This window comes from Camellia sinensis, chromosome 12 (assembly GCF_055761805.1).
Source record: "Camellia sinensis isolate YWXY chromosome 12, ASM5576180v1, whole genome shotgun sequence".
Lineage (NCBI taxonomy): Eukaryota > Viridiplantae > Streptophyta > Magnoliopsida > Ericales > Theaceae > Camellia > Camellia sinensis.
The window spans coordinates 109589175-109610970 of record NC_138972.1 but is presented as its reverse complement, the minus strand read 5'-3'; the positions used below and the strand labels follow the sequence as shown (position 1 = coordinate 109610970).

Sequence of the window (21796 nt, the reverse complement as noted above, 5' to 3'; positions counted from 1 at the left end):
CTCTACACTCCACAGTATTTGTTTTACATCCAAGACATAACCTTATTGGAAACAATATCAATTGAGATCCACTAATTAAAATTTGCCACTGATTTTGCTTAGATAGAAACACAAACGTTTAGAAGCTGATAACTAACCTTTGGCAGCTAGCAACTTTTTACCTATGTGCAGGAAGAACATTTCTCCAAAATGTGAATGGTTTAAGAACTAAATATTTGATAGCATAACTGGAAGAAAGATATCCTAAGAACAACAAGTATTCAAACATTTGAAAAACAACTTCATTCGAGAACATATAATGTTGAATAGAGCGGGAAAAAAAAAAAAAAAAAAAAAAACAAGTATGCAAACTCTCTTTAAAAAGAGTCTTGCCAATCAACTAAGAAATAAGTAAATGATGACGAAATAAAAAAAAATAAAAAAAATAAAAAGGAGCAGGGAAAAAAAAACCCAGCAAACTAGGGGGAAAAAACAGGCACACCAGGAAGAAGAAAAAAAGGGGGGGAGGGGCAGCAAACCAGGGGAAAAAAAAAGGGGCAATCCAGCAACAAAAAGAGCAGAAAAAAAAAAACTCAACAAATTGATTTCTCACATGCACTTTCACTTTCATAAACTTTGTTAATTCATCAATCCAACTTTACAATCAAAACAGCTTATCCCAATGTCTAAGTGGCCAGCAAATATTTAAGCGTAGAAAATTGAGCCTAAAACCATATCATGATGTTTTTATCTTACTAATTTGTCAATAACATATTTCTGACAAAATATGTACAAATTTGGAGGTGATGTGGTTGCACATATTGCCTTCACCTAAATAGCTCTACACTCCACAGTATTTGTTTTCCATCAAAGACATAACCTTATTGTAAACAATATCAATTGAGATCCACCAATTAAAATTGGCCACTTATTTTGCTTAGACAGAAACACAAACTTTTAGTAGTTAATAACTAACCTTTGGCAGCCAGCAACTTTGTACTTATGAGCAGGAAGAACATTTATCTAAACCTGATTTAGTTCACCTAGATGATGTTTGTATGCTTTTAGGAAAAGAAGAAAATCATAACGACCTTTAGAAATCATAATAGTTAAAATTTAGATGTAATTTACATGTGATTTTAAGATTGCTATGATTTTGATTTGAATAGTTGAATTTTTTAAGATTGATTTGAGCAGTTGAAATTTTTCAGATTTTACTTTGAATGTGATTTTAGGATTTTAATAATTTATGATTCGAGAATGCCAAAATATCAAACTAGGAGAAATTTATGATTAGAAATTTACCTTCTTAGTTAAAAATATATGATTACAAATTTACCTTCTTAGAAATTTATCAAACACAAGCATATTCAATTGCTATAAATCTATAACCCACAAAATAAGTTATTGTTATTGTTAACTAACAATAACAATCAAATGAAAGACATGCAATCTTAGACACAAAAAAGCCATATAAGTTATTGTTTAATTGTTAACTAACATTGTCTAAGGCTCTTCTTCAACTTCATGGGCATTAGAAATGGAGCTAATCACAAAATAAATTTTTTTACTCACCTGAACAAGACCATTTTGATAGTGAACATTGTTTGAAAGAGGAAATTAAAAACCAACATTGTCGTCCAAACTCTGACCGACAATGATGTGATACTGTTTTAAAGTGGAAAAGAATTTTTTTGTAAAAAAACATGAGAAAACTTACTCTACCACCAACACACCAAAAATTAAACACAAAAAATGAAAAAACATAGCGCTATTTGAATCTCATATGAACATTTATTTATTTCCCCAAAGAAAGGAAGAAAGAAGTTTAAAATCTTGTGTCAAAAACTACAGTGTCATTGAACCCTCATCCAATCCATCAATGTCATACTTGATAGGAAAATGGCTCTGAGATATAGTTGTATCAAATATTAATGAGTAGAATGCCCAGAAAATTAAGATGCTATTGATCACTTATTCGATTTGATGGTGTATGCTCAAAAAACTAACATAAACTTAACCGTTTGGTTATAACACAAAGATAAACATGAATATGGTCTCACCAATGAAAATAATGAATTCCTCAAATTTATAATTAACCACATTTGTAAAACAGAATTAATATATCAAAATTAAAATCAAACCATAAACAGTAGCTCTACACTTTAGAGTATTTGTTTTCCATCCAAGACATAACCTTATTGTAAACACTATCACTTGAGATCCATGAATTAAAATTTGCCACTGATTTTTGCTTAGATAGAAACACAAACTTTTAGTAGTTGATAACTAACCTTTGGCAACTAGCAAATTTTTACTTATGAGCAGGAAGAACATTTATCTAAACGTGATTTAGTTCACCTAGATTAATGATTTTGATTTGAATAGTTGAATTTTTTGAGATTGATTTGAGCAATTGAAAATTTTCAGATTTTACTTTGAATGTGATTTTAGGATTTCAATAATTTATGATTAGAGAGTGCCAAAATATCAAACTAGGAAATCTTGTGTCAAAAACTACAGTGTTATTGAACTCTCATCCAATCCATCAATGCCATGCTTGATAGGAAAATGGTTCTGAGATTTAGTACCATCAAGTATTAATGAGTAGAATGCCCAGGAAATTAAGATGCTATTGATCACTTATTCGACTTGATGCTGTATGCTCAAAAAATTGACGTAAAGTTAACCGTTTGGTTATAACATTTGTGCTTTAGTTTCTTTCGTGCCTATGATATGAACATGAATGCAATTGAATGTGATTTTAGGATTTCAATAATTTAAGATTTTATTTTGAATGTGATTTTAGGATTTCAATAATTTATGATTAGAAAGTGCCAAAATATCAAACAGTGAGAAATAATAGGAAACCAAGTAATCTATAGAAGCAAGGCAAGAAATAATAGTGATTGAACAATTAGTACAGCTTACAAAAAACACCTCAGTTTTAAATATTTTGTAAAACATGAGAAAGCTTAGTCTACCGCCAACACACCAAAAATTAAACACAAAAAATGAAAAAACATAGAGCTATTTCAACCTCATATGAACATTTATTTATTTTCCCAAAGAGAGGAAAAAAGAAGCTTGAAATCTTGTGTCAAAAACTACAGTGTAATTGAATCCTCATCCAATCCATCAATGCCATACTTGATAGAAAAATGGCCATAAAATTATTAATGAATAGAATGCCCAGAAAATTAAGATCCTATTGATTAGTTATTCGACTTGATGGTGTATGCTCAAAAAATTAACATAACTCACAAATATGAACATGAATATGCTAAGATTGAAATACAATTCTTAATCCCTTATTTATCAATATATATATATATATGTACATAATTCCTAATCCCTAAACATTTCAATCCCAAATAATTTCTGAGTCACAAAAGAATAAAGAACGGCACAAAGATGAACATGAATATGGTCTCGCCAATGAAAATAATGTACTCCTCAAATTTATAATTAACCGCAATTATAAAACAAAATTAATATATCAAATTAACATTAGAGCATAAAGAATAAATTGTTTACCAAGACATCCATAAATATATAGACAACAAGCATGGGGACAGAAGCTTGGATTTTTTCAAACAAGTGAATGAACCTTACCCAAGAGTTGAGTGATTGACTTTGCAGTAGCAAGAATTAGAAGCAAAAGTTCAGACAGACTTGCTAAACAATTACTGAAGAAATAAAAAAAAAAAGGCTTGAATTATCAAGTTCACAAATCCAAAAATAAAAAAAAAAGGCGGGGTAACCACATAGAAGAAATAATAAGAAACCAAGTAATCTAAAGAAGTAGGATAAGAAAAAAAGCCTTAAAAATCAAATTAAACAGCAAAGAAAATATTAAATTCAAGCAAAACACTAGCCATTGAACCATTTCTATAGGCCACCATGAATATTGTATTATTCCTGAGTTAGTCTTAAGAATTCTTGCTACTGCTATTTTCATATTGATTGAAATATAATTCCTAATCCTTTATTTATCAAAACAAATATATATATATATATATATATAATTCCTAATCTTTAACATTTCAATCCCAAACAATCTCTGAGTGACAAAAGAATGAAAAACAGCTCAAAAATGAACATGAATTACTAAGAATGAATATTGCGTGAATATAATAGTATGTATACATTACATAAAGAAAGTTAGTAAATCATGCATAAAGGAACTAAATATTTCTCTTTCTTCTATTTTTCGATTGCTTCTTTGGTTTTTCAAAATGCTTATCCCACATAGTTAACAAAGCTTTTGCGTTATCTAAATAATCTTACCGAAATCTTGTATTTCAAAGGTGGCTTGTTGGACTAAACCTTGCTTGCATTCACGATCGCTTCTTCATCAAAAGGTTAGTTATGTATATTTGTGATAATATATATATATATATTTTTTTTATTTTTGCTTTATAGTTTGTCAATAGATTATGCATTTGAACTTCAATATTATTAGAAAATATGATACAATAAAAACATTGTTGTCTTTTTTGTATTTATGCAAGCATGAGTGATTGACAACAAAACAAAATAAAACGTGATATCGATGAACAAACAGGTACGCTTAAACTTAAAATACTCATAACCTTGTCACAACATAAGTAATAATCAAATATAGTTTACATAAGTAATAATCAAATATAGTTTTCCAACTCGTTGACGCGAAAAGAATCAAGAACGTCAACGTGCATATTATGCACAATTAATAGATGAGCAAAAAAAAAACAAAGGGCACAATGTCAAAACAAAATCGTGCAAAAGCTAAATCACAATTAACATATGGAGTGACAACAAACAATGGTGAAATTATTCAATCTATAGCCACAAAAAAAAAAACCCAAAAATTCTAATGTCCAATTCTTACCACTATGAACCTATTAATTCTTTTCAACTTTCATGCGAAACATTGTATAAATACCACCTCAACATCAAGTAATACAAGCACAAGTGGCATTCATGCAATTCCTTCAAGTGCTACAATCCAAAATGTTATTGCAGTATCTCCCTCTCTAACTGGTAAGTTTGCCAGATATCACATGAAAAAATTTATTCATTTGATTGTCCAAAAAAATATATGTATATCTTAAATATTCAACTTACGTGTTTGACAACTTCGTTATCTTTTTACGAGATTAGGTGGCTCATCCTCGCAAAAAGCCACTCTGACCCAGTTGCAAGGAACACCATTCACAACTGGTGCTGCAAACACGTTAGCAAAACCAACACCGAAATGTAAGCATCCAATATTTTGTCACAAATTGACAAATATTTTATAATAAATGTTCTAACATGACATTTTTATTGTCATGGAAGGCCCTCGAACAACTCATAGAATTTATCATAGCTTTCCAATTCCGCCATCCAAAGCTTCTTCTCTTCCTAGGACATCATCTTGCCGATTTTATCAAGCAAAACTTTTTGCATACGAACCTAGAGGACTATGTTGTGAAAAAGGCAATATACAATGTTAGGTTTTATTCTTGGCTATCCCGTTTGACAAAACTCCTTTCAGTTGCATTTGTTTTCGCACCTTTTATTTCAATGAGGGTATGAGTTTATTAGATGCGAATCCAACCCGAATCGTGCCTTTGTCAGTTTCCATGGATCAAAACCGAAGTTGTAAGAGGATCAAGTTTTCTAGATTTTCCAATTTTGGTCGTCCCGCTCGAGCGGGGATTGCTAACTCACAGCATCTTTGTTTCGCCTGAAAATGTACTGGATGGTGTGATTCGACGCTCGAGCGTGAAGCCTATATGAATCACACAATTTTGAAGCCTCCGCCAGAGCGAGAATTCCCACGCTCGAGTAGACCGCGCGAACACAGATTCTTGGATTTCCATAAGGAATTCGTTTTCTTCCAAAACTAAGATTTCTTTGGTTTTCTATAAGTAGTTGGTTTTCTCCCAAAACTGGGACAAGTCCTCTAGATCTTCTTTTTGGATTCTAAGGTTTATATCTGGGGATTTTTTACTAGTTATCTTTGATGTTTTCATTGAGTATTCAACTCATGGTTTAAGAAGCATACATCAAAAGTTTGTTTGTTTATTCTACACAAAAGAGAAAGTTGTTCTTCAGTGGATTCTGAAGAATTCGAGCCTGAAGCTTTGGTAGATTCCGGAGTGGCTCATCGTCAAGATAATTCCGAGGTGAAGAAGGGATTGGAAGAGGCACATAGAGGTTGGTTCAATTCGAGCATGGATTCGCTAGGTAATTGAAAGTATACCTATGTAATTCCTTTATATCTTCTTAGTGGATTGTTTTGTGGCTGTTGCCCGTGGTTTTTTTTATCACAATTGGAGGTGTCCAATTGTGATTTTTCCACGTAAAATCGTTGTGTTGATTTGTCTTGATTGTTTGATTGGGATTGTTATATACTGCTTAAAATTGATACATAATCACAAATCAACATCTAGGGAATTTCTAGATTTTTCATTTGGTATTAGAGCAGGTCGTTCTATCTTCTTCTTTTTTAAAATATATTCTTTTAGAACGAGATCTTGTTTGATTTGTGATAATGGATTCAATTCGTGAGGGAAATTCTATGGTTCGACCACCCCTACTTGATGGATCCAATTATTCTTTTTGGAAAGCTCAGATGAGATCGTTTTTGAAATCTATAGATGAAAAAGTTTGGCAATCTGTCATGAATGGGTGGACCGAACCAACAATTACCGTTGATGGAGTAACTTTCCCCAAACCAATTGAAAAGTAGGACACAATTGATTACCAAAATAGTAGCTGGAATAGTAAAGCTATCTATTCTCTCTTTTGCGCTATCACACCTGAAGAGTTTAGTCGTATTTGTAATTGTGAAGTCGCAAAAGAGGCTTGGGATATCTTACAAACTGTTCATGAAGGCACTCCTTCTGTGAAACGCTCAAAACTTCAAAGGCTCACATCAAGTTTCGAAAACCTTTCAATGAGAGATAGTGAAACCTTTGATGAATTTTATGCGAAGTTGAGTGACATTGTAAATTCCAGCTTCAATTTAGGTGAAAAAATATCAGAATCCAAAGTTGTGGGGAAAATTTTGAGATCCTTGCCCGATTGGTTCCAATCAAAAGTTACGGCTATTGAGGAGGCTCAAGATGTTGACAACCTCAAGCTAGATCAGTTGGTTGAAAATCTCCAAACTTATGAGGCACATAAGAATTTCAAAAAGAAATAAAAAGATATTGCTTTTAGTATTACTCATAGAGTTGGAGAAGATTCTAATGAGGATTGTGAGATAGATTCCAAGATTACGGCTGCTTTGGTTAAACAATTTAAAAAATCTTTTTTGAAAAAGAATCCTAATCTTTTGGAATCTACTCATGCTCATAAATCTAAAGGCAAAGATAAACTCAAAATAACTCTATAGCCAAGAAGGAGAAAGGAAAGATACAAGGGAACTCTGAAAGAATCCAATGCTATGAATGCCAAGGATTTGGCCACTTTGCTTCAGAATGGCCTACTCGTTTGAGGAAGAAAAAAGCCCTCGCCATCACTTGGGATGATGAATCAGAATCTAATGAAGATGAAAGTGAAAACCAAGATCAAGGCGAAGACGGACATAAACAATTCCTTGCTTTCATGGCGGCTTCTGAAATTGAAGGACAAACAGAGTATCCGAAGAGCCCGATTGAGAATACCACTGATGATGAATCCTCAGGAAGTGATGATGAAGAGTTTGAGCAAGCTTATGAAAAGTTGTATAAGGAATCTCTTAAGTTATCCAAATTGAATGACAAACTCACTATGAAACTCACAGCATGTAAAAGTGAGAATGTCAAACTAAAGGAGGAGATTTTTGAGGCTAGGATTGATGCCATCAAGATAGCTAATGATCGACAAGCTCTTTGTGCAAAATTCTTGACTTGTGAGACAGAGAGGAACGAGCTACAACAAATCTATGCAACATATGAAGAAAAAATTGAAACTCTCGAGATGTCTCAAGTTGCTTTGGAAGAACTAATGATCAAGAAAGAAGAAGAACTCAAGCGTGCCATGGTTACCATTGGTCTTTGGAACAAAGGATCAAAGATTTTGGACAATATCATTGGGTCTCAACAAATCTATTCTGACAAGAGTGGCATTGGCTTTGGTGGTAAGAAAGAGCAAAAACAGAGTGCATCAACATCTCATGATACAAGAACTCAAGGAAAGGGAGAACAAAAAATTCAACATAAGGATGGACTTCTCAAACTTCCTAGAGTTGGTAAGGTAAAAGAAAAGAAGGTACACCCTGTTTTTATTTGTCATCATTGTGGTATAAATGATCATATTCGCCCTTATTGTTATAAGTTGCATGGGAGAGTGTATTTACCTAGACCTAAAAGTAGGATGTTGGAAACCAAGTTGAGACGGGTTCCCATTGAAAGCAAAGGGAACCACAACGTCAAGACACCACCCAAGAACCGCAATGCTCACAACTTTGTTCGTACTAAAGCAGTTTGGGTGAGAAAACTTGACTTGTGTTAATTTGTTTTGTCATTTTAGTTTTTGGGTTTCTGTTTTTTTTTTTTTTTTTTTTTTTTCATTACATGTGTGCTTGTTCGTTTTTTGTCTTGCTTTGGTTAAGAAAAAAAAAATTTTAAAAAAAACCCAAAAAGATTTTCTTAGTATGATTTTGCAAGCTTGAAATTTTTGAGTGGTCCTTGGTGCATATTGGAATTGATGAGAATATTTATTACATGTTAATATATGTGTGCTTTCTGTGGTCAGTACTCGTTTTGGAGTGTGTGTTTTTTGATTAGTATGTCTCATTCTGTACACACTCTTGGATTAGCAAATTTTGGAGTCTTCCGCCTTAATGATAATATTTTCGCTATGGACTTCTGTCATTGATTTTTTGCATTTCTAGAGGAATTGACCTATACTAGCATATCATGGGTGATGTTGAGTCTCTTAACCACCTACCATCTTTTTGCATCTCCATGGCTTTCCCCTCTATTCTTTATAGTCCAGCCATGAGGAAAAGGCTACCTCAGAGTCACCAACCAGGCCATCCTTATTATATCCATGTTTCTCTGGTTTGGTTTCCATACTCTTGAACGTGTCAGCCGCCAATGAGTGTGTAAAAGAAAAAGAAAAAGAAAAAGAAAAAGAAAAAGGAAAAGAAAGAGTAGAAGAAAAAATATGCAAAAGAAAGAAAAAATGTGCAAAAGAAAGAAAAGAAAAAAAAAATTCATTGATTGAGGGGGAGCCTCCACCTTTACTCACCAAATACCCCTTGATTCCTAGTGGTTTGACTTTCCTTTGTTGTGCTTAGATTCTCTTGTCGGAGGTCCAACTTTCATATCACTACTAGGGTTGAATCTAGTGTTTGTCGAACTCCAAGAGTCACACACACACTTTTATCATGGGTTCTATGCTTTTCACATAATGCATCATTTTCTTTCATGAAGAATCTTCTACAGACTGTGCACATTGTGTTTACTAGTAATTGTGCTTCTTGGATAGTCTTGTGTGTTTTAAGGTACTAATCTGAAATTTCTTACTTGCTTCACCATATTATTTTTGTCGTTTTCTTTTTGTTCACTGTTTTCAGTGTTTGTGGTTGCTTTTAGTGAGGGGGAGTTTGGTTCACCTTGATTTGGGTTGGTAAGGGAGTTTGGTTTTTCATTGCAAGAGTTTGTTAGCATAAACATTTTGTTTTGTTTGGTAAGGGAGATTGGCTATAGTTGTTTTGCATGTTGCTATGCACTGTTTGCGTATTATTTCCTTCTTGCATGTTTCTGGTATTTACATCGTCATATCATTGCTTGTGTGGTTTATGACCTTGCTTTTGTTGTTTGAGAGTTGTTTTTCATGAGTCTTAGTTTTCATCTATTCATGTTTTCCATCTCATGTTTCAAGATAATCGTGTCATATGTCTATTGCTTTTTTCATATACTCTTGTGGGACTAATAGTTATTTTGAAGATTGTGGCACTAATAACTGTTTTGCAGATCAAGACCTTGAGAAAGAAGTTGGGTTTTGTTGGCTGTAATGGGTTGGGGTGTTTAGGATTTTATTTGTTAGGTGTGTTTTGTCACGGCATTGCCAAAGGGGGAGATTGTTAGGTTTTATTCTTGGCAACCCTGTTTGACAAAACTCCTTTCAGTTGTATTTGTTTTCGCACCTTTTATTTCAGTGAGGGTATGAGTTTATTAGATGCGAATCCAACTCGAATCATGCCTTTGTCAATTTCCATGGATCAAAACCGAGGTTGTAAGAGGATCAAGTTTTCCAGATTTTCCAATTTTGGTGGTCCCGCTCGAGCGGGGAAAGTGACGCTCGAGCGGGGATTGCTGGCTCACAGCATCTCTGTTTCGCCTGAAAATGTACTGGATGGTGTGATTCGACGCTCGAGCGTGGAAACTTCCGCTCGAGCGTGAAGCCTATATGAATCACACAATTTTGAAGCCTCCGCTCGAGCGGGAATTCCCACGCTCGAGCGGACCGCGCGAACACAGATTCTTGGATTTCTATAAGGAATTGGTTTTCTTCCAAAACTAGGATTACTTTGGTTTTCTATAAGTAGTTGGTTTTCTCCCAAAACTGGGACAAGTCCTCTAGATCTTCTTTTTGGATTCTAAGGTTTATATCTGGAGATTTTTTGCTAGTTTTCTTTGATGTTTTCATTGAGTATTCAAGTCATGGTTTAAGAAACATACATCAAAAGTTTGTTTGTTTATTCTACACAAAAGAGAAAGTTGTTCTTCAGTGGATTCTGAAGAATTCGAGCCTGAAGCTTTGGTAGATTCCGGAGTGGCTCATCGTCAAGACAATTCCGAGGTGAAGATGGGGTTAGAAGAGGCACATAGAGGTTGGTTCAATTCGAGCGTGGATTCGCTAGGTAATTGAGAGCATACCTGTGTAATTCCTTTATATCTTCTTAGTGGATTGTTTTGTAGCTGTTGCCCGTGGTTTTTTTATCACAATTGGAGGTGTCCAATTGTGATTTTTTCATGTAAAATCGTTGTGTTGATTTGTCTTGATTGTTTGATTGGGATTGTTATATACTGCTTAAAATTGATATATAATCACAAATCAACATCTAGGGGATTTCTAGATTTTTCATACAACTTGCTACTAATCATCCACTTGAAGCTCTATATGAATTGCTAACTACTCCCAATGATGATGTCCAACATTTTCGAACTAATATTCGTACATACAATAATCTTTTTGCTTTTACCTCAATGGGTGTCAAACTTGATACTAACGTAGCAAGAAAACAAAAAGGCATATATACTTTTCGAGCTCAAGGACAAATATATCATTATATCAATTCCTTGGAATCACCCATTACAACTCCAAAATATCTTCAACTTTATTTCTTCGATACTGATCATGAATTACAACATCGTTGCCAAGTTTCCCCTCAGCTACGCCCAACTATTATTCAAACAATTATGAATATATTGTCACAAAATCCTTATGTTCAATTCTTACGTAGCTTAAGAGATCTTGACATTGATGAAGAACAAAGCATTGTCATTCGCACGAACCCCAACTTAGATCAAAGAATATACAATGTACCTACTGCTTCACAAGTTGCAGCTATTTGGGTCGAAGAAGAAACTACAAGTAATAAAACTTGTGACATTATTGTACATCGGAAATCAGGTGGCAGCCAAAGAGTTTTGCATTACTGTGGTTGTTATGATCCTCTCCAATATCCACTATTATTTCCTTATGGTGAAATTGGATGGTATCGTGGTGTGAGAAAAAAAACAATAGCATATCAAACAAATCTGCTACAAAGAATTCTGACTCGATGTTTTTGCCAACAACCTCATCAGAGTTTTGGAGTGTACAAAAATAAGGTAAATTACAAATAATTTAGATCAAAATGTATGCCTCCAAAATATAGAATTATCTACTGCTACAAAATTTACTAACTAATAAAACTTATGTTCATTATTTGTTATCGAGTGCAGCATCCCAATTACCGACGACTTCTCAACCACCAATTTCATGTTGCGCGTACTATTGTTACCTCTTGCAAATTAGATCAACAAATCCTTCTATCTTACTACATTTTGGCCGATTATTACGACAATTTATTGTTGACATGTACATTAAGATTAAAAGTACTTGACTAGATTACATACGAGCAAACCAAGATACTATTCGGGCTAACCTTTATCAAGGAATTGCAAATAGTGTAACACTAGGCGAAACGAAGGCATCAAATGTAGGTCGCCGAGTTGTTCTTCCAGCATTATTTATTGGTGGCCCAAGGGATATGAAGCGGAGATATTTAGATGCTATGACTTTAGTTCAACGATATGGAAAGCCTGATATATTCCTGACAATGACATGCAACCCTTCTTGGCCCGAAATCAAAGCTAAATTAAATCCTATAGAATAAGCTCAAAATAGACCAGATCTTATTGCTCGTATTTTTCATGCCAAAATAGCTGAGCTAAAAGTTGAAATTATCGAAAAAGAACTTTTTGGACCTGTAATTGCTTACACATTTGTCATTGAGTATCAAAAACGTGAACTTCCTCATATCCACTTTCTAATCATTCTAAAAAGACATGCGAAGATATTAAATCCTGATGAATATGACAAATATATCTTCGCGAAAATTCCTGACAAAAACATAAACCCATATTTATACAATGCAGTTGTAAAACATATGATGCATGGCCCATGTGGAATTCTAAATCCACACAATGTATGTATGAACAAAAAACATGAATACAAGAACAAATATCCTAGAGAATTTTCAGAAGTGACCAAAAGTGGCGAAAACTCTTATCCAATTTATCGTAGAAGAAACTCTGGAATAGTTGTCAATGTTCGTAGATCTCTTCTAGATAATCGATGGGTTGTTCCTTATAATCCATACTTACTTGCTAAAATCGATTGCCATATTAATGTCGAAATCTGCTCAACAATAGAAGCAGTAAAATATCTTTACAAATATATATACAAAGGTCATGACCGTGTTGCTTTTCAACTTGTCGCAAATGAGAGCGAAACTTTAGTTGATGAAATCACCACATTTCGAAATGGTCGTTGGATATCTCCACCAGAAGCCGTATGGCGTATTTTCAAATTTTCATTAAATGATATTTCGCCAGCTGTAATAGCCCTCCAATTGCACTTACCAAACATGCAATCAATAAATTTTCGACAACATGAAAACCTATACAACATTTTAAATTCAGAACATGCCTCAAAAACAATGCTTACGGAATATTTTGCAACAAATAGTTCAAGCTCACATGCTCGACAATTGTTATATTGCGAATTTCCTGAACATTATGTTTGGAACAATCAAAGCAAACATTGGAAACCTAGGAAAAAACACAGAACAATTGGTCGAATTGTAGCAACTAACCCTTTAGAAGGAGAGTGCTATTTTTTACGAATACTTCTAACACATATTAAAGGAGCTACGAGTTTCACAAACTTTTGTACCATTAATGGAATAACATATAATTCCATTAGAGAAACCGCTGAAAAATATGGCGTACTTGAAAAAGATAATGCTACTGAAGAATGCCTAACTGAAGCAAGCACTTTCCAAATGCCATTCGCTTTGCGCCACTTGTTTGCCACATTATTAGTGTTCTGTGAGCTTAACAACCCAAGAACATTATGGGATAAATTTTATGACAATTTATTAGAAGATTATAAGCAAATGCCACATCTAACAAATGATCAAATACAAAGCCACACTCTTAACCACATTGCCAATTTCATTGAATCAATGGGCAAAAAAATTAGTGATTATGATCTCCCAGCATATAACAAAGCTTATATTCCTATAGAAAAAACAAGATATTGAAGCTGAACTAAACATACCAATATCTGTTGAAGATCTTGCCATCATAAATCTATTAAACAATGAACAGCGAATAACATATAACATCATTATGCATCATATCACCGAAAAAATTGGCGAATGTTTCTTTATTGATGGCCCTAGTGGTACAGGAAAGACTTTCTTATATAAAGCACTACTGACTACATTACGATCCAAAGGATTAATAGCGCTAGCAACAGCAAGTACTGGCATTGCAACTTCTAACCTTCCAGGTGGCCGTACTGCCCATTCTCGCTTTAAAATCCCCCTAGATGCAGACAATTACTCTGGTTGTAATGTCGACAAACAAAGCTCTTTAGCCATTCTTATTCGAAAAGCAAAATTGATTATCTGGGATGAAGCATCCATGTCTAAAAAACAAAGTATTGAAGCTTTTGAAAGTATGCTTCGTGACATATGCTCTAATGAAAATCGTTTTGCTGACAAAGTTGTAGTTTTTGGTGGCGATTTTCTCCTAGTCTTACCAGTTACTCCTCGAGCTACACATGAAGAATGCATTAATAATAGTTTAGTGGAATCAGTATTGTGGCCGAAATTTCATATTCTTCATCTCACAAAAAATATGCAAGCCTTGCATGACCCACAATTTTGCGAATTCCTTCTACAAGTAGGCAATGGCAATGAAACAAATACAAATGAGGAAATTATTACCATACCTGAAGATATGCTTGCTACCATTGAAGATGAAACCAATCTTACACAAAATCTAATATATTCAGTTTATCCAAATTTCAAAAAAAATGCTACCGACTCTACATATTTAACATCACGTGCTATTTTAACTTCAAAAAATGATTTGTCGATGAAATCAATTCAATTTTGATCAATAAATTTCCAGGCGAGCTACACACATATACTAGCTTTGACAAGCAAACACAACACAATCAACACAGTTGTCAACCAGAATTCCTTCATACCTTAACCCCAAATGGGATGCCACCTCATGAATTACATTTAAAAGAACATTGTCCAATCATGCTCCTTCGAAACATAGATCCATCTGCTGGAATGTGCAATGGTATCCGGCTCATATGCAAAGCTCTAAAATCTAATGTCATCCACGCAGAAATCGCAACAGGCCATTACAAAGGCCGTCCTGTTTTCATTCCTAGAATCCCACTCCAACTCGCAAAAACAGACAACTTCCCATTCCCATTCGAACGGAAACAATTTCCAGTGCGATCTTGTTTTGCAATGACAATTAACAAATCTCAAGGACAAACATTAGGCAAGTTACAAACAAAATATTATTTTCTGCCCATTTTTTTACTTCTTCATTTAAGAAACGAAATGAATTAAAGGGGTTAGGCATATATCTTCCTCAACCTGTTTTTTCACATGGCCAATTATATGTCGCACTTTCTCGAGCACAACGTAGTAGCAATGTAATTGTTCTAATCAAATCTCTTAACCAAAGAATTCATTCACATAACCAAACAAGAAATGTTGTGTACAAAGATTTCCTTAAAAGAACATTACAGGTATACACATTGCATTGCACACAAATATGGCTCAAAAGAAATTACTAATTCATTATCTTTCTCCATAAAAAATGGCAAACAACATCATGACAATAGACCAGTTGACAGATCGTACAAGAACTTGGAAAGCTCAACTTCGTGTGGTAGAAAAGCAAGCACCACATACTCCCAAATCTGGCACAACAATTCAACGACTCATTCTAGCCGACACTAAGGTACATTTTTTTTTATAGTATAATCAAATTGGATTATCTAAAATACAATTTGAAGTATAAATATTTACTTACTAATTATGTGACTATTCAATCTCAGGGCTTCAGAATCCAAGCAACTTGTTTTGGAGATGACATTGCGACATTTGATGCGCTATTACATGTGCATAAATCATATTACTTTTCAAATGGTGTCATCAGACGTATTGAACCTCGACATAGAATTGTTGATAACAACATTCAGATCATGTTAAATTCAAGATTATCAATTGAGGAGATCAATGAGCCAATCGAGAAACCAACTGAGGAACCATATAATTTCACCAAAATATCATGCACATCAAGATTTTTAGAGACAAACATATATTTCGGTAGGAAAAAGATAATATGTCCGCATAAATGATTTACGCAAGATGATATCATCTCATTGGATATTCACAAAAGCAAACAAACTAATTCCTCGTACTCAATTTTGACAGATATAGTTGCAATTGTCATACATGCTCTACCAAGTCGAACTATCACAAAGCGCATGGATGGAAGCTCAGCTCAAGTTCGAGATCTACTACTCCTTGATGACTCATAAGTTCATTACAAGTTAGTAAATACAGATTCAAAAAAATTAACAAAATCTTAATAAACACTATTACACCACTAAATATATAAAAAGAAAAAACAAAAATAAAAACAAAAGCATTGCATAACATATTTGTATTATGCTGTTTCTTTTTCTTCTTTGTAGCTTGCATCCTATCAAACTATCAGCATAGGATGAATTCACTAGCAATGAATGCGAGCAAATTGCATCAAATATTACACAGCAGCCAACTGTTATCATTACCAAGCTAAGAGCAACAAAATTTAACGGTAACTTAACATTTCCTCTCTACTCAACAACTTTGTGTACATTATTGTTTGTTTAGTTTGTGATTAATAATATATTTTACCAATTGTCACACTAACATAAGACAAAATTAGTTCAAATACAAAATGTCATGAAGTTTTCGCATTTCTGTTGACATTTCAATTTCTCATTATATCGGAAATTAGTTCATAATCCTTATATTATAATTTCAATTTGACTTATAAATCCATCATAAGGTTCTTTTAAATAGCATAACATTATATAAAACTCACTTTTTAAAATACAATTGTCTTACTTATAGGTTGCTCCCAGTCAACTACTCCTACAACTAATTTCATTTTCAACAACAGCATTCCAGAACTTCATGCTCTACAAATCTGGTAAATTCAAAACAACATTTCCAAGTTTCCAATTTGAAACTACATAAACTAATACCTACACGATTTGATACATGCAGGAAAGAAACTAGCCGATTGAAGATTGAAAAAATTTGTGCTCACAAAGAAATACTTCTTCCTTCCTCCACAACACCATCTTCTGAAAATTTTGAAATAGTTGATATCAATAGTTTGCCATCACAATAGGTATATTCTGTAAAAATAAATTGATAGAGAGATGTAAAATAAATTGATAGAGAGAGAATAAATTTGGTATCAGAGCAAGGTTAAGCTCTTGGTATTCTTCGCCTTCCGGCGGGCGGCAACTTTGCCTTGACCGCCCGCCGGACCTCAACCAATTTGAGACCTCCATCAACTCGCAAGAGCTCTCTCATACTTTCTCTTTCTAGAACAAGCCATGGCTCGAAACCATGCGGGTTGAAGTCAGATCTGTCATCGAATAACACCAGCTTTTTCTCCTCCTTGTTTCTGAAATCCCTGAAGCTGAAGACGAAGCAGCAGGCTCTCCTGATCCGAGTCACTATCCTCGACCTGCTTCTACATCTTCAAGCTTGCCTCCTGCTGTTAGCGGATCTCTTACAGATCTTAGTTCCCATACTGCACAGTTGGGACATCCAGGATCAAGTTTCCAAGGTAGTTTACCTCTGTATCAACCTGGGGCAAATTTAGGGTCACGGGGGCCTTCACCCCCTATTCCAAGTGCGAATGGAAGTGGATTAGCTATGCCAATGTACTGGCAAGGATTTTATGGCCCCCCAAATGGTCTCCCTCAGTTGCACCAGCAAACTTTACTTAGGCCACCACCTGGACTATCAATGCCTCCTTCCATGCAGCAGCCGATGCAGTATTCTGGATTCAATGCCCCTTTTCCAACTGGAGCATCTAACTTGCCTGGTTCAAACTTGCCAGAATATCCTTCTCCCCCCTCTCTCTCGGCATCTCTACTCTCTCTAAAAAACCAGGGGACTGCAGTTTGATTTCTTGCTTGGTCTGCTCTGCTGCTGCAACTATGGCGGCAGAGACTTCTAGATCTACTTCATCGGCCGATTCTTACATCGGCAGCTTGATTAGCTTGACTTCCAAGAGTGAAATGAGATACGAGGGCGTTTTGTACAACATCAACACTGAAGAGTCCAGTATTGGATTGCGAAACGTGAGATCATTTGGAACGGAAGGACGAAAAAAAGATGGTCCACAAGTTCCTCCGAGTGACAAGGTTTATGAGTACATACTATTCCGTGGAAGTGATATCAAGGATTTACAGGTTAAATCTTCTGCACCTGTTCAGACCTCACCTCCCATTAACAATGATCCAGCTATTATTCAGTCTCCCTTTACACCCTCTCTTTTCCTTTCTTTTTCTTTTAATATTTACCTCCACTACCTTTTGTCTTTCAAATAAAGCCACCACCTTACACCACACACTACCAGCGCACATGCTTTCCATTAATATATTATTATTATTATTATTATTAAAAAAAAAAAAAAACGATTTTATTATTCCACCACTCTTCTTTTCTTTAAACATAACACCCTCTCTCCACTCATTCCTTTTATTATTTTTATTATGCACACACTCAGACTCCATGTGCTCTTTGACCCTTTTTATCCACCCTTACACACACCCACAAATATATTTTGATTACCCTTCCAAACCAAACACTCTTCATTTTTGTTTTTTTTTTTTTTATTTGTTCTGATATTCAACGTTGAAAAAAAAAAAAAAAAACAAACAAACGAAGAAGACGAACTGCACACCAAACTCATTTTATTCATGTCGGGGCTCACCCCGATCACCATTTTACACCACCAAAAAAAAAAAAAAAAAAAAAAAACCAAAAAAAAAACAAAAATCAACCCACACACAACAACCTCATCCACAGGCGGGGTTTTTTTCTTCTCTACTCTGCTGCCGGTCTTTTCTTCTTGCCTCCGTCCTGAGTGGCCCTTGCCGGTGTTGCCTCCGTGTTTCCCACTCCACTAGGCACGATCACTACTCCCTGCTCCTCCACTGCAGCATATGGCGGCCCTCCAAATCGGAACATCACGGTGGCCTTCCGCTTCAGCTCCTTATTTTCCGCCTTTAGCACACTTATCTCTGCTCGCGCATCCTTATACATGCGTTGGAGCGGAGCCAGTTGGGCGTTTAACTGCTGCACCTCATTTGTCCTACTCTGCAGCCGGTGCGACAAGTTTGTGACCGCAGTCATGGTTTCAACACATGACTTCAATGTATACTGATTCGCCTCAATATCTGATTGCGCTGCCATTCTTTGCTCCACAGACCGCATAGGAAAGGTCAACGGAGCAAACTCAGGGGCGCTTGGTTGAGGTTCACGGGCAACCGCACCAATTACCTCTCTTGTGGACTCGTTGAGGTCGGGAAAGAGAGTGAGCAGACTACGGGACGAAGAGGCCATGTTATGGGTTGCTGAGTGTTTCAGAGAAGGGTTGGTTACAGAGTGTTACAGAGTATCTCTCTCAAGACAACGAAGAGTTTCTCAGAGGTTTTTAGCCAGTTTTTTGTCTTAGCCTCTGCCTCAGCCTCAGCATCCGTCTTGGTTAAATAGCCAAGGCAGACACGCGCATCGCGCGCCACTTGACGCCAGACGACAAAACGGGCGCGCAAGCCAATGTGGTGACGCGCCTCGCCATCATGTCTGGCACATCTTTTTATGACTTGGGCTCGCCTTTTGATGGCACGCCTTTTTATGGATTGGGCACGCCTTTTGATGGCACGCCTTTTGAAAGATTGGGCACACCTTTTGAGGGTGCGACTTTTTAAGGGTCCGACAAGACTCTGTAAACTGTCCCGACATTGATTCCGGTTAGCTCCTTCATGGGTCCGACAAGACTCTGTAAACTGTCCCGACATTGATTCCAGTTAGTTTCTACAAGGGTCCAGCAAGACTCCATAAACTGTCACAACAACTGTCACAACATTGTCTACTACAACGGTCCGACATGACCCCATAAGAATGCATTTCACATTATCGAATATTGAAAATAAGTCTACGTGTCCCCCCAAAAATTAGATATATATATATATATATACACATGCTCATACACATATACATACACATACACATTAAATTTACAACTATTTTTATGACAAATAGGGCAATGTTTGGATCAAAGGCAAAATCAGTGCGGATCCGTTAACACAACGGTCTTGGTATATTGCTTGCAACAAATGCAATCGAAACACCATCAACGACATAAGAACAACATTCAACTGCTTAGAATGCAATGCAGATGCATGCATAACAACACCAAGGTACAAATCAATTTGTTCAAGTTTTATTTATGATTGGTGTGTTTGAATGACTGGTTTTGCAATAAATGATTAATCTTGAACAGTTTGATTTTGGGTTCACTTTACTTCATTCGAATTGTAGATTTCAAATTTCTTAAAAAATGAGCTCCATTTTTCTTATTCACCTTATTTGATTCCAATATCTTGATTTCATATAGATGCATCTTCAGAACAGAGATAACGGACAACAGTGGCACTCTACAAGTCCCTATATTGGGCACCTATGCAAAAAAATTAATAGGCCATTCCGCAGAAAATTTAAGCCAACTTAGCACAAAGGCAAGTATTCTACTATCCTTAAAATCAAAATGAGAGCGCCCACAAATATGAATAGCATGAAAATATCATCCACATGCTTAACATATTGTAAACTAACACAATAAAATTGCATTTTATATGTAGGCCCATATCGAAATACTAGCTGCAATGAACATCAACTGCAAAGAAAAAGAATATTACATCAAGCTTACTCCACCAACCACAAGTAGCAGCTCATCTGGGACAAACAAGTGGACTGTCAGACAAGTAAAAGATATCTAATTCTATCACTAGATGTTATATACAAACATATCTATATGTGTGTGTGTCTGTGTCTGTGTCTGTGTGTTGATAGTCTACTCATATATATATATATATATACATATATATAATTATATACTATAACTAGACAATATAAGTATATATATATAATTATGTACTATAACTAGACATATTTGTGTATGTGTATACTAGCACTCTACTCCTAATATATATCTAGACATATTTGTGTATGTGTGCACTAGCACTCTACTCCTAATATATGTGTGCTTCAGGTTCTCGTTAATGAATGTGAAAAGTGGCTACTATTATTTTTGGTCTGAACATACTGAATATGAGAAGTGGCTGTTGTTATTATTGGTCTGAACATACTCTCAAGGATTGTAAGTGATTGGGGTTTGTAATGCTTCTAATGTTGGGAATGTTATTTTGGGGTGCTAATAAAAATAGGAGCTATTTGGCTATTGCAGATTTCACTTCAAACATGTTTATGTTGCTGCAAATGTAGCAGAACACTCATGAAAACTTCTTTCTTCATGGAACAATTTGTGGCTACTGGGAGTTTGGAAGTGTTCTATTCTTTTATTTTTTTGGTAATCTTGTTGGACCTATAGTCACATTACAATGGTGATTCTATTACAAACCATTAAGATGTCAAATGGAATTTCATAAACTTTATCTTTGTTTCGTTATTGAGAATTTGCGGGAAACGAATGAAATTTTGGAATAGTTGAATAAGATGACAATGTGGAGAAATTATTTTGATGAGTTTTTGTTCTTTTATTTGGAGAAATTATGTTTATTTGTAGGTTATTTTTATTAAACACAATTTGGCTCAATTTGGACTTTCATTTTTACATAAAACGCAGTATTTCAATAATTTGGTCACAATGTTTATAAAAAAAATTATATTCAATAATTTTATGAAATTTAATTGGCAAAAATTATGTTCAATAAAATTTAAAATTATACCTTCGATGGCATATATAAAAAATTGCAAGAAATTAAATTAAATCTCACGTTCCAATTTAAAGATAAACCAATTTTTAATTAAATGAAGAATAAATCAAATTTTATATCAGATTTCCAAAAAAAAAAAATTACCAATGAAATTTCATACAATTATCAACACATTAAGAGTTGGATGCCAAATTTTGAACAAAAATTCCTAAAAAAAATTTTGGTAATA

At 34.8% G+C, this 21796-nt stretch overlaps 1 protein-coding gene across 3 annotated transcripts in view; it reads left to right on the top strand.

Annotated features, from left to right (window-relative positions):
- Positions 1-20837, top strand: part of LOC114264193 (replication protein A 70 kDa DNA-binding subunit B-like) — a 30221-nt gene extending 9384 nt beyond the window's left edge. Inside the window, exons 3-10 of one of the 3 annotated variants that reach the window (XR_014347017.1) lie at positions 4290-4343; positions 15376-15494; positions 15592-15862; positions 15971-16088; positions 16234-16358; positions 19874-20031; positions 20229-20349; positions 20473-20837. Coding sequence is in view for 1 of the 3 variants with exons in the window: in XM_082899566.1 (XP_082755692.1) it covers positions 15351-15494; positions 15592-15862; positions 15971-16077 (522 nt within the window). In the remaining 2 variants the exon portion in view is untranslated. Of the gene's footprint in view, positions 1-4289; positions 4344-15201; positions 15495-15591; positions 15863-15970; positions 16089-16233; positions 16359-16657; positions 16737-16813; positions 16942-19873; positions 20032-20228; positions 20350-20472 lie in introns of those variants that run through there. The other 2 variants (XR_014347018.1, XM_082899566.1) reach the window with 2 other exon arrangements.
- The last annotated feature ends 959 nt before the right edge of the window (positions 20838-21796 follow it).